General features: G+C 43.9%; 1 protein-coding gene across 13 annotated transcripts in view; it reads right to left on the bottom strand.

Moving 5' to 3' along the window:
• Positions 1-10,187, bottom strand: part of nbeaa (neurobeachin a) — a 96,564-nt gene extending 86,377 nt beyond the window's left edge. For all 13 annotated transcript variants that reach the window (XM_020650140.3, XM_020650143.3, XM_020650142.3 and 10 more), the window contains exon 1: positions 9,683-10,187. In XM_020650140.3, coding sequence (XP_020505796.1) covers positions 9,683-10,024 — 342 coding nt within the window. In that variant the 5' untranslated portion in view covers positions 10,025-10,187. The remainder of the gene's footprint in view (positions 1-9,682) is intronic.
• Positions 10,188-12,284: the final 2,097 nt, after the last annotated feature.

Genomic DNA, 12,284 nt, shown 5'->3' with positions numbered 1-12,284 from the left:
CTCCTCTGTCTCTTTTCAATTGTCCTTTCCAATAAAGCCAAAGTGGCGCAAAAAAAAACCCTTTAAAAAAAAAAAAAACCCAGAGCTAAAGATTATGATTCTGGTCTTATTTCCCTCGCTGTCTCAGCCCAGAGCACACACACCTGACTTTACTGTGTGTGCCAAAGCCACACAATATCACATCCACATGAAATAAGGAAAGAACATAATAAAAGGAATATATAGTGCCACTGTCTGGTGTATTTCAACCAGTTCTCTTTGGAGTGTAAAAAACATGACCAAGATCCCTCTTATCAAGCTGTGCTGTCTTATGACATTTCTGAGCCCGTTCTAAGCCTCCCCTTCATCTGCAGCTCGCCGTCATTACTGGGCTGGATTTATTAGATGACATTAGGCGGAGTGTAACTCTCATTGGAATTCATGAGTTAAAATCAGTTTCATGGGGAAAACATGTAGTCCTAATACACTCTCCATGAAGCGCAGAATACAAATGAAAGTTATAAGAAAGTAGGGAAGAACCAGTCTGATGTGGTGATCAACATCCTGTTTTTTACATACTAGAGGGGATATACAGGCAGATGTTAGATGTCCAAGATATAAAATACAACTGGAGTAGTTCTTGAATACTAAATTACACACACACACACACACACACACACACACACACACACACACCATGTTTTTTTTAATATCAACCTTTGGCCACTGCAGTTTCTAGCATGATGAATGGCTACACAGTTAGCCATACTTCACAGTAAAGCAGATGTGTTTGTGTGTGCATGTGTGGGTGCGTGTGTGTGTGTGTGTGTGTGTGTGTGTGTGTGTGTGTGTGTGTGTGTGTGTGTGTGTGTGTGTGTGTGTGTGTGTGTGTGTGTGTGTGTGTGTGTGTGTGTGTGTGTGTGAGAGTGAGGAGCCAAGGGAGAGCAAGCAAAGTAGGCCAGCATGAATATAAAATCACCCCTGCCAGGCACTGATGTGGGCTACAAGAAGGAAGGGAGCAGAGTGTGTATTTTTTGTTCCCTTTTTAAGTGTGTGTGTGTGTGTGTGTGTGTGTGCGCGCGCGTGCGTGTAGTGAAATTGTGCAGATGAAGGTGTAGGAGAGGAGACTAAAGCAAAGGTTTGCAGGAACACTCGTTCATCATCTCTCTGGGATATAGAGAGCCCGGCAAAACGCACACACAATAAGCAGCGCACAAACACCAGGAATTTCTAACAAAGCAGCTTGTTGTAATGTGAAGATTAGTGCGATGTAGGGGTTGCCAGACCGACACCACTCACAAACACACGCAGCAGCGGGGCCTTATATCATCTGCTGCTTCGTTTGATCTGGATGTGCTACGTGACGATTCCACCGATATGACAAGCAAGCCCAACCCCACCACACCCTGCAGACGTTTCAAAATATTTTAGAAGAAAAAGACAAAGAGCCAGACACAAAAGCATGAACAGACAGACACAATAACACTGAAACAGTCAGAGTTATTGTTCTGAACACATAGAGACTGTAGCCTTTATAGGAAGAATAGAGCAGAAATACTTAGGTCAAAGAATAATAGAAAACAAAGCTTTGATTATAGTTATAGTTAATGTTTCATATTAATATGAACTAACAATGACCAGCAAAATAATGAAAGAGACAATTGTAAGTTTTAAATTATATGACAAGTACTTTTAGTATTCACTGTGAGACTTCACACTTTACATTCACACACACATTAAGTAAATGATTTTATAGTTTAAAATGTTAAGTAGCTGGTTCCAATCCAAAGTTACAATCTACTCTTTGAATTTCAAAATCAGGGCACTTTCACTCTAACTTCATAAACAGTAGAAATTGAAATAAACTACTTTTAAAATAAAAGCCCAACAGAGCATAGCAGGAGTGTGAATGTGGGGTTTAGCAGTGATTTAATTGAATTCACATTGGCAATGAGCGCACGCTCCGCATGTGAAATTCATGTTTAATTCATAACCTCTACTCTTGGAGAAGATCAATGCAATTTATTTATGAACGATTGCTGACGTCTGATGACTATTTCTGCGTCAATACAAACCAGATTGTAACGGCACTGGAAGACAAGACTCTGAAGTGTGAAGTCAAATTGGTTGAAAATATGATGAAGAACATTTATATGAGAATTTTGAGCCTCAAAAAGACATTTGAGCCACCGTACTACTCAACTGATGATGATTCTATTCTGTCACATTCTGCAGAAAATAACCCAACTGAATTGTGCTGTCAAATACTCAAAGCTGCCATCTCCCTCCATCCTTCTCTTCAGCTCTACATCACACTTGCTTAAGTACAAGGCAGAAGATAAGAAGGCGTGTGAATGAGAGAAAGGAGTTCCCCCTTCCTGGATTTTATAACCAGAAGAATGGGAAAGATGAGTGTAAAGGGAAAAGAAAAACTGGAGAGGAACGGCTCTGCAGACAGTTCCATTACTTCCTTTACAATAGGGATCATCCAAATTCATCCACCAGCCGCTTCACCCAACATGGGAGTCAGGGAGCGAGGGCAACGATTACAGGGAGATTTAGGGAGATGGATGTTCTAAAGGGAGATCAAGAAAGGACAGATAAAGGAAGCGATGGAGGAGTGACAAAAAAGGTGTCGTTAAGCAAAGGATGGGTGATTTTTATTCTGCGTTCTTCACAATCCTAGAAGATGCCCTCATCCAAAATCTGACTTGGATTATCCTCCAAGCGTTTGGAAATAGCGGCCAAGTGAGGATGAGGAGGAATTTAGTGAGGTGGTGCTGAAATGAGTCGCTGTAAGACATGGAGAGGTGAGCGGTTTCAGCCTGGAAGCTTAACACCTCCTACAAGACAAAATCTTGTTCTAATTTAAGCCAAAAAGACTGAACCCCCCCCCGCAGAAAAATCAGCTTTTCACCTTGAGAGAGATTCATTTAGCCCTGAAGAGGATAATTATGGAGATGCTTGCAAGTAAGAGGATTTTGTTTGTTGTTAAAAGAGACAACTTAACTTAGTTTCCCCCCCCCCCCCCAAAATATGCCTCTCCTGTGAAAATGTCTGGCACAGATGCTCTTACCGCATCGTTGACTTTCGCACAGGGACACTAACCACGCTAACAAGCTAGCAGAGGCTATTCTCACAATGTGACAAGTGACTGATGATGAAAAATGGCCAATTAAAAGTGAAAATGTCACAGTATCTCTAATAAGCAAAAGTGTGCAAGCTCTTCGGGCACCCAGGTCTGTGGATCTCCTCACTTCTCAATCACCAGGACAAGACGAGAGCAGAGCAGTGATACACACACACACACACACACACACACACACACACACACACACACACACCGCGTGATGAGGCTCTGCAGGGGGGCCCCGGAGCTCATCAGACCCCCACAGGACTCAGTACTGCTGGATCCATGTGACACTCAAGAAGAAAAAAGAGCACCGAAAGGACCGTCTTGGACTTTTTCAATTCTCCCTCTGGAGCTCTCCGATTCCCTCACATCATTTCTCTCCTTTTAGTTTACAATTTTTCTGCCTGTATCTCTTTTCCTCCTGTAAAGATGAGCATCCTTCCCTCATCATCCTCCTTCACCTCTCTTCAATTTCTCCACCCTGCTGTGTGATAGATAGCAGAGTCATTCATGACCTTGCAGGGGAAGCCACACCCTGTGTCCTCCACCTCTTCAGCAGCATGGATGTGTGTTTAGGCGTTTTGTGTGTGTGTGTGTGTGTGTGTGTGTGTGTGTGTGTGTGTGTGTGTGTGTGTGTGTGTGTGTGTGTGTGTGTGTGTGTGTGTCTCAGAGAGGGCTACACATGCATGGTCCTTGTGTGTGTCCATGCAGTTCATGAGCAGGTTATCACATGTGAAAACACTCAGACTGTTATTATGTCCCGTGGGCCGGCACAGTTGTCACTGTTAGCTAACTGGCTGTAGCCTCGAGGCACAAACTGACTCACTGCAGCATTATGGCCACTAATCTTTCCCAAAAATAACCCCCAGCATCATCTCGCAGAGGCCACAAAAACACTTGATAAGGACAAACAGAATGTGCATCCTCTTTCTGAGACCTCATTGTGTTAAATTGAATGGCTTTCATAAACCCTTATTCCTCTTTGCTGCAGCATTGGCCTGAGGCTAATGTTCATACTAATGTCCCCTTCATAAACACAGGATACAGCTGCACTTCTGCTGCTCAGAACTTCCTGTAGAATTAGTTAAAATATAACTATTACATTTAGAGCAAGAAGGAAGAGTCGATTAATCGATAAGTGACCTGAAAACTTTTTTTTCTGATCAATTCAAGCTTATAAGCATTTCACTTTCAGCTTAAGAGCAAAGCACAGTAACAACCTAACAATGAATCGAGGTACTCAGTTGCAGCCCGCATTGCATTGTTGTTGTTGTTTTTTCACTTTTTTGGGGGGAAATTTGATTGTTATGGGTTATGTGTAGCATTTGGACACAGATTATAAATACCTGGCAACCTTAAATGGCCTCTATGCTATTTTACTGTCTGCTTGTGAATCATATTTTCTGTGAAATCAGCTAAAAAGGCTACACTGACCAGGCAAAAAAAAAACAAGGCCACTGCTGCTCTTACACAAGGAGAGACAAAGGCGCACACACACACACACACACACATGCACACACACAAAACTACACGGTGAAGAAAAGAGCCCCCTTCTTCTTTGCATTATAGCAGTTATTTGAGAGTTCACTCCACTTTCTGTTGCCAGAGCTGGTATTATTGTACAGTCTTCTTGACCATGCTCTTATTAGTGAATGACGTAATACAAGTATAACCTTTGATTATGTGGTTTGCAACAGTACAACCCAGAGCCAAAGGTGATGGGTAAAGAAGCACTATACTTAATTTTCTACAAATGAAAAAGGTGAATATGCAAAAAAAAAACAAAAAAACAAGCTGCTTTTTTTAAAGAAACCTTTACTGTCATACCATTTATTATTTTCTAAGCAAGGCCAAACAGCATTATTCAAACAGTTGAAGTCTATTAGTGCACTGTTTGTTATAGGAGTCATTGGCCAGGCCTGTGTGAGGCCACAATGACGCATTGTTATTCATCTGCGTGGCCGTGCAAGCAGATTACAGTGCTGCAGGCCAACAGTTAGCCTCTGTCCCAAGTGTGCAGCCACAGGGCAAACCCCAAGAACAGTTCAATTAAATGGAATCTTTTTTACTGGCATTTTATAAAGCACCACAGGGCAAAACAGCACGCCACACAATATGCTTTGAAACTGGGGGTGACCTAGTCCTTTAAAATCAGTGCAGTATAAATCAGCTCAGCAATGTCAATACTCTCCAGGCAGAGGGTCAAGCAGTGCTGAACAAATCTCAAAGGATGGAAATACTTTTATTAATGCCTTTTTTTACTTTCTTTCGTTTCCCCACCTTTGTTTTTTTTTTTTCCAACTTCAGGGGAAAAAAAAAAGCATCGTCGAGTTGCTATAACATCACTGCTGATGTCAACATGTGAACATCTGAGGGAGTTCACGAGCACTTTTGTTTTTTTCCTTGTGCATTTCAGACCCTGTTTGATGTGCTCACTCTTGACCTCTATCAGGTGACCGTGGAGTGCGTGGAGAAGAATGATGGCGATTTTGCAAACGCAGTCTCAGCGGGACGACTTAAAAAAAAAAAAGGGGCTCGGGTATGGATTGACAGCATCAGAAGATATTGCGTCCCACCAAGGAGGCAAGGTAAAGGTGAGAATGAAAAGCAGCGAGCGAGTGTGTCAACAAGCTTTTTCTATGCCTGACAAAGGCGCTGTTTTGATCCCAAAAAAGCAGCATTACGACAGGATAAGAAGGTCTAAAAATAAGCACATCTGGTGCTGTACTGAGGCGAGAGTGACAGAACTGTCTGTATTTGAAATATACCTCTCGATACCTCAAATAAAGAATAGATATAGTAAAGTTCAGACGGATGGATCACATGTCAAACCTCTTCCTTCTGTCAGCAAACATTCCTCCTCAGTTTCTTATCCCCAATATCCAACATCACAACATGTCAAATGGAATAACCACAGCCTGGGGTGGAAAGAGGCAAACGCATTAACTGTATAAAATCGGAGGAGGTCTTAACAAAAATGATCTTTTCATTGAGAGGGAAAAAAGCATGATCCTTTATAGCGATGACCCGACCTGTAAATGGATCTCTAACTACACCACAAAGCAGACTTTCAGTTGGTCGTCAGCAGGCCAAAACTTGCCTTTAACCACCACTATCTGTCTAATAATTTATAAAAGCTGTAAATGTATAGGGGCGCCTGTAGCCTAGCGGTTAGTGTGTGTGCCTAATGTACAGAAGCTTAAGAGTTGGTGGCCTGGGTTTCAACCCAACACGTAGCTCCTTTCCTGCATGTCTTTCCCCATTCTCTCTCTCTCTCCAGTGCCTCACTCTATCCACTGTCTGTATCTTGAAAAATAAAGGCATAAAAAAAAAATATATATATATATATATATATATATATATATATATATATATATATATCTCAAAAGGTAAGAAAAACATTCCCTCCTAAGCTGTTGGTGCAGCCATAGAAAGCTAAATTAATTCAGTTATGAGTTCAGTTGACCGCCTATTAGAGGGTCATATTATTGTCTATTTGGAGGATATTTAGCCTTTTAATAACTTCAACGTTGAGCACAGAAAAGCATGTATTTTTTCTATATAAAAACAACGTCTTTCTAGGAGTTAAAAGGTTAACACATTACACTACTATCTCTGAAGGTCTGAAAGGGAAATGTAAATATCTGGCGCCTTTTTCCTTCATTTTTTTTTTTTTTTAATTTCTAAGAACTCAGTAGGTCTGCCACAAAGTAAGCCATCCTGTTGCTGTTGCTTTTGAAAAATTGGATATGTGTACATTCTGTGCGCACAGAGACAGAGACTCATGTCGGCCCGTACATATAACCCTGCGTGTTGTCTGCATCTTTCTCAGTTACTTCAACGCCGTTTTGCTTGTTGCAGGTAAGATGAAGCCATCAAAATATAAGCACAGTATGGGATACAGAGAGATGCACGGACAAAGAGAGCGATAGAGAGTAGTGTGTAGTGCTGTGGCAGAAGTCCGGAAGTGGAAAGCAACAGCAGGCGGTTAAGCGTCTGGAGGCAGGCAGTCAAAGAGCAGTGTTGCCTTGACAACTGTGATGCCGTGTTGATGATAATAGCCGTGCATCTCACCACCAGCAGCACAAATACACAATGAACGTGTATTTGTGTGCACTGGAAGAGTCTTTCTGCAGGTTGGAAAACACTTTTATTACATTTTACAAGCTGCAGAAAAGCTGGAGAAGTGATACTGCTCTGTTTTTGTTTGTCACACTATCAGCATCAGTACAGCCGGCAATCTGTCCCATGTTGATTTTCATTGTCTCTTCTGTCTCCCTTTCTTCTCTTTCTTTCTAGAGACATTACAGTTCATCACTCGCCAAAGGCCAGTGCCACGACATATACTACCAAGAGCACATCTGATCCAGCCGACAAGCCATCTGTTCAACCCAAGCCACAGTAGGATCTGATCAATACTGCCACGGTGGACGGAGAAATGTGGCGGCTGTGGTCTCCCACATTGACTGGAATAATGGATCAGCTCTTGGGTCACAGTGGACTCATTGTACCAGCAGCATGACCGCTGAGGTTCCTGCCTCCACACCTCTTTGTTTCAACTCTTTTAATTAAGAAGCTGGGCAACAGAATTCCCTAACAGGCTTAGCTATTGGCAGCCTCGCAACCAGAACTGATTTTTCAATTCAGGATTTAGCGAGCAAAGCTTTGTATGGCTAACACACACTGCTTTAATTTGTCAGGATGTTGGGCCTTTGTGTGTTAATGCGTTAGGACGTTTACAAATAAAGAGCAGGGGTCTAAATGCAGGTATTTATGTAAAAATAAAGAGTACATTTCAGTTGGATGCTCTGATGAGCCTTCACTGAGTCCTTTCCCTCTTTCGCTGCATCAGCTGGTGATTTCTGAGCACATAGCCACTGCAGCATCCTACCACCTCATCCTCCTCCTCCACTCTTTCTCTTCTCCTCCCCCACCCTCCCTCAACCCCCCACCCACCCACCCCCAGTCCTCCTCTTCCTCTTCTCCACCTGCTTTTAAATGCATGGCGTTGCCCTGCCAGGCCGGTCTATGCAGGCAGCATCGCTCCCCTCAGCCCCTCCAGAGTGAAGGAGGAGGAGGAGGAGGAGGAGGAGGAGGAGGAGAAGGAGGAGGCCATGGAGCAGGATGGATGGTTATCTGCCTTTTCAGCCAAGGAGGAGGGGTGTGCTAGAAAAGGGGGAAGGAGACAAGGTCGGAGTGAGCCAGCAAATGCAAACCCCTGTTCTTCCCTGTAGAACCAATAATCGATTGGGAGACGAGAGGCGACATGAATCGGGACGGCTCACCAGTCTGACTGAGATGAAAATGGTTTAGTCCGGCTGCAGGCTTTCCTGATCCAAGCGTCCAGGGAATAAATAGGCCACTGGCTGCATGAAACCCTAAAATAAATCACCTGAGAAAGCTATGCTCTGAAATCCAGGTTATCTTCCTACATTATTTTTAATTCTTCTTTAAAATGTTAGTGAGATCCCCCCCCCCCTTTTCATGGCACATCTCATGCAGAACACGCCATCGCCTGATGTATGGAGGAGGGAAATCAGGCTGGAAGCATCCAGCACACACACACACACACACGTCCTATATCTCTCCTAATGCACATGTCCTCCAGACCCACGTCTGCTGTACATTTTGCTCATCCGTTTCGTAACGGTAAACACCAGTCATATTCAACCCCCCTCCCTCCCCTCCCCAGCTGGATTAAATCCTCGGATGTGTTGGGTAGGCCCAGCATCACCGACACAAGCTCGGGGTAAAGATGGAAGGATGGGGGGGGGGGGAGGCAACATATATTTGATCAAAATATTCACAGCAATGTAAAACACCACATCACTAGTGCCCTATACATCAGTCCTTTGCGCAAAGGATGCAGGGCCCTGCCTCCAACAATAGGCCTATATGCATAATTTGAGCCATTCTCAGACATAAATATGTCGATGAGTAGCATAATGCTAATCGGCCTTTGTCCGTATTTGACTCATGCTGTTTAAGTGCTCGACAGGCGTGCATTCCTGCAGGAATTTTCTCTTGGGGAAAATAAAGAAATGTAGTGTTGGGTCTCGGTGCTTGTTGTGCGCAACATTGTGGTTCATCGCCGTTTGTACCGAGCTACCTATGCATCACTTCAGGGTACATATCGGGGTCAGGAGAATAGCCTGCATAAAATAACTATCTATAGCCTATACAAGAATACAGTTTTGACTGCAATCGTTCTCTCCTTGTTGCACCGCAAACGGGTCATTTAGTCAACAATGGCTGGTGATTACAGCGTCCATGCCTTGGTGGGGTCACATGCTTCATTCAGCTCCTCTAGGGTTTACAATAATACAGCCTCAGCCTATTTATTACCCAACATGCAGCCTCATATGAGCTCATTTTTTATCTGCAGAACAGGAAAAAAACCACAAAAAAAAAAAAAACCACATCCATCCAGCGAACAACAAATGACATCATCCTGTGAAAGCCACACAGCCATGAGTGAAGCATCGTAAATAAAACATAGCGGCTTTAAGGGCTCTTGTGATTCTAAGGCTGCCTTTTCTTGTGTTTTCTTTATCCAGGAGGAAAACTCACCAGGTTCAGCACGGTCTCCACGATGTCCCTGTTGCTAACCTCCCCGACCTGGATCAGGCCCACCAACACGGCGAATTTCATCTGGATATTCCGTATCGGGACAGCGGGGTTGATCACCCCGGCCGGGAGGACCATTGAGCCGGCTGCAGACACCATCCTTTCCCCGGTGGCTCCGGAGCCAGTGCCCGCGGTGACCTGCTGCTGCTGCGGCGGCTGCTGCTGCTGCGGCTGCTGCGGCGTCGGCGCCTGCTGCACGGAGGAGCCCTGCGGGGGATGGGAGTCTGTGTCCGTGAGCGAAGAAGCAGAGCCCGGTGGTGCTGAAACCGGCTTCTCGCTCGACATTTCCCCTCGGAAACAGGGAGGAGAGGAGCGGCCGCCGCTGTCTCTCACACCTGCTCTACAAGCTGAGTCTTTCGCCGCACAAATACCATCCACTGCGTAGGTGAAAAACAAACGAGCGCGGCGTTACAAAAATCCTTTAAATTCGCCCTATCCTCCTGAAAATGTGTAGGGATTCATATGGCTGGCGAAAAGGGATGAAGACTTCAGAATGGTAGCCTACGCTTCTCTCTCTCTCTCCCCTCTTTCTCTCTCTCTCTCTCTCTCTCTCTCTCATTGGCAGGTTGCAGTCAGTGCGGTAGTGGTGGAGAGAACGCCATGTTGACGCCCCCTGTCTGCGGCAGCGCGCTCTAGCCACGCATGCGCATTAGATGGGCTTTCTGGTAGGGTGCTGAAGCAGAAAAGCGTGGAGCCATCCATGCATGGGTTCATACAGAGCACAGCACCACCTTACCAACTGGGTGTATTTTGTGCTTGTTTTTTTTGGGGGGTGTTTCTCATATTTAATGGATTTTGAAATGCTAGTGTGGATTACTAAAGGGGAGCTGTGATTTATAAAAAATAAAGAGAAAGATATATAAATACTAGTTGGACTATTTTGAACCAGTTGAGGATAGGAGGACGTTACAGCCGTAAAGGGAGTCTAGCTTCCAGACAGAGGCTGTTTATATATTCAGAATACATCCCTTTGCCCCGTGTTTAACTCGGGTATACTGTTGTTTCCACATTAAGCATCGCAGTACTCTCTTGATTGATGATGATGATTTTCTGACTTTCCATTTTTTTCTGTCTTTTGTCTTCACCGCTCTTTTCATTATCTATTATCATTTTGACTTTTGTATACACCTTCTTGCCTCGCCAACTCTTCACATCACCCTTCTTGTGCCTACTGTTTTACAAGGCACCATTCCTATTTCTCCCTGAAATGATGCTCTGTGTATTTATATGACAGGGATAAGAGGGGACTTACTAGTTTCTAGTTTACTACTTTCAGTAGGCAAACAGTTTCTGCATATTCATACAAGTGGCTGTCGTAAATTGAGCCTGGGTGGTGTTACAAGTCATCATACGAACATGGCCTCTAATTCCCCCTACATGGCATTCAGAGCAGGAAGCTCAAATGCTGCCATAAGGTTGTGGTACTGTGTCATATCATAAACTCATAAACATAGGTAATTAATCAAGTTATTAAAAATCCACCACTCTTTCATTGTTCAGCAACTGAAAAGACAATTTTAAGTGAAGTGTGGAGGGACACCGTGCTTTGTTTCAAGTTGAAACAACACATTTTTATTTCCTTTTCGGTTCAGTTCAGTTTATTGCCATTTGCAGCATAAATTTTCGCTGCCGCTTACAGCTAATCTTAGCATTCAGGACAGTTTGACTGGGCTCAAGGGTACAATATGAAGCAAAAGGAAACAGATCCCTGTTAGCTGTCAGTATCCAATGAGCTACATTTATGTTATTTTTACTTGAAAATATAGCCCTGCTAACGCTGGTCCTAATTTTCACCATTGATTCAGTTGGGGATCTATTCAGAAGGTTTCAACGGATAAAGTTTTTTTTTTTAAAAGCTACATTTGTATGATTTGCAAACTTTGGAAAGAGCAGTAAAAACATTTCTCAAGTATTTGAGCTTTCCACCCTGAGCATGACGTAGGAGGAAAAGGGCAGCTGTATGAATAGAGTAAATGTCCTTCTTTCTTAACTGTGACAAAGGAGTTCTTATTTTGCTCTGTCATGCTCTAAATTGAGTCTAGAAAAGCGCTGCCTCATCACAGGTCCAGCTAGTGTTTTCATATGCTCTTACAGAACTACAGGATACCCTGGTGGCTACACAGACCGTAGCTGCTGGTTCACTACCTGTGTGCCTACATAAGCCTGTTTCACACTCCATGTGTTCTTCCAACAGGACACATCTGCTGGGGAGGATTTCCATTAGCGAGGCGGCTACAGAGGCTGATTCGCCACTCTGCGTGTCTGTCTCAGCATATTTTCATATAGGCAGTGACGGCCGTCTCTTCGATGTCACACTCCCCATTTTGCTCTGCTGGCTGCTGGCCGATGACAGGGATGACAAGGTGTGGGTGACATGGGAGAGACATTTTCCAGCTCAGTGTGCACCTGGGGTGTGAAGCACATGCATGAGGACATGTGATATTATCAGGGAATTTTACAGGTGAGTAGAGGCCATTTAGGTTTTTATTTTTCTCTGCCAAATCTTCAGCTCAAGGGAAATGAAGGAGACAATCTCATGCACACA

Source organism: Labrus bergylta, chromosome 14, assembly GCF_963930695.1.
Source record: "Labrus bergylta chromosome 14, fLabBer1.1, whole genome shotgun sequence".
Taxonomy (NCBI): Eukaryota; Metazoa; Chordata; class Actinopteri; order Labriformes; family Labridae; genus Labrus; species Labrus bergylta.
This window is presented reverse-complemented; position numbering and strand designations above follow the sequence as displayed.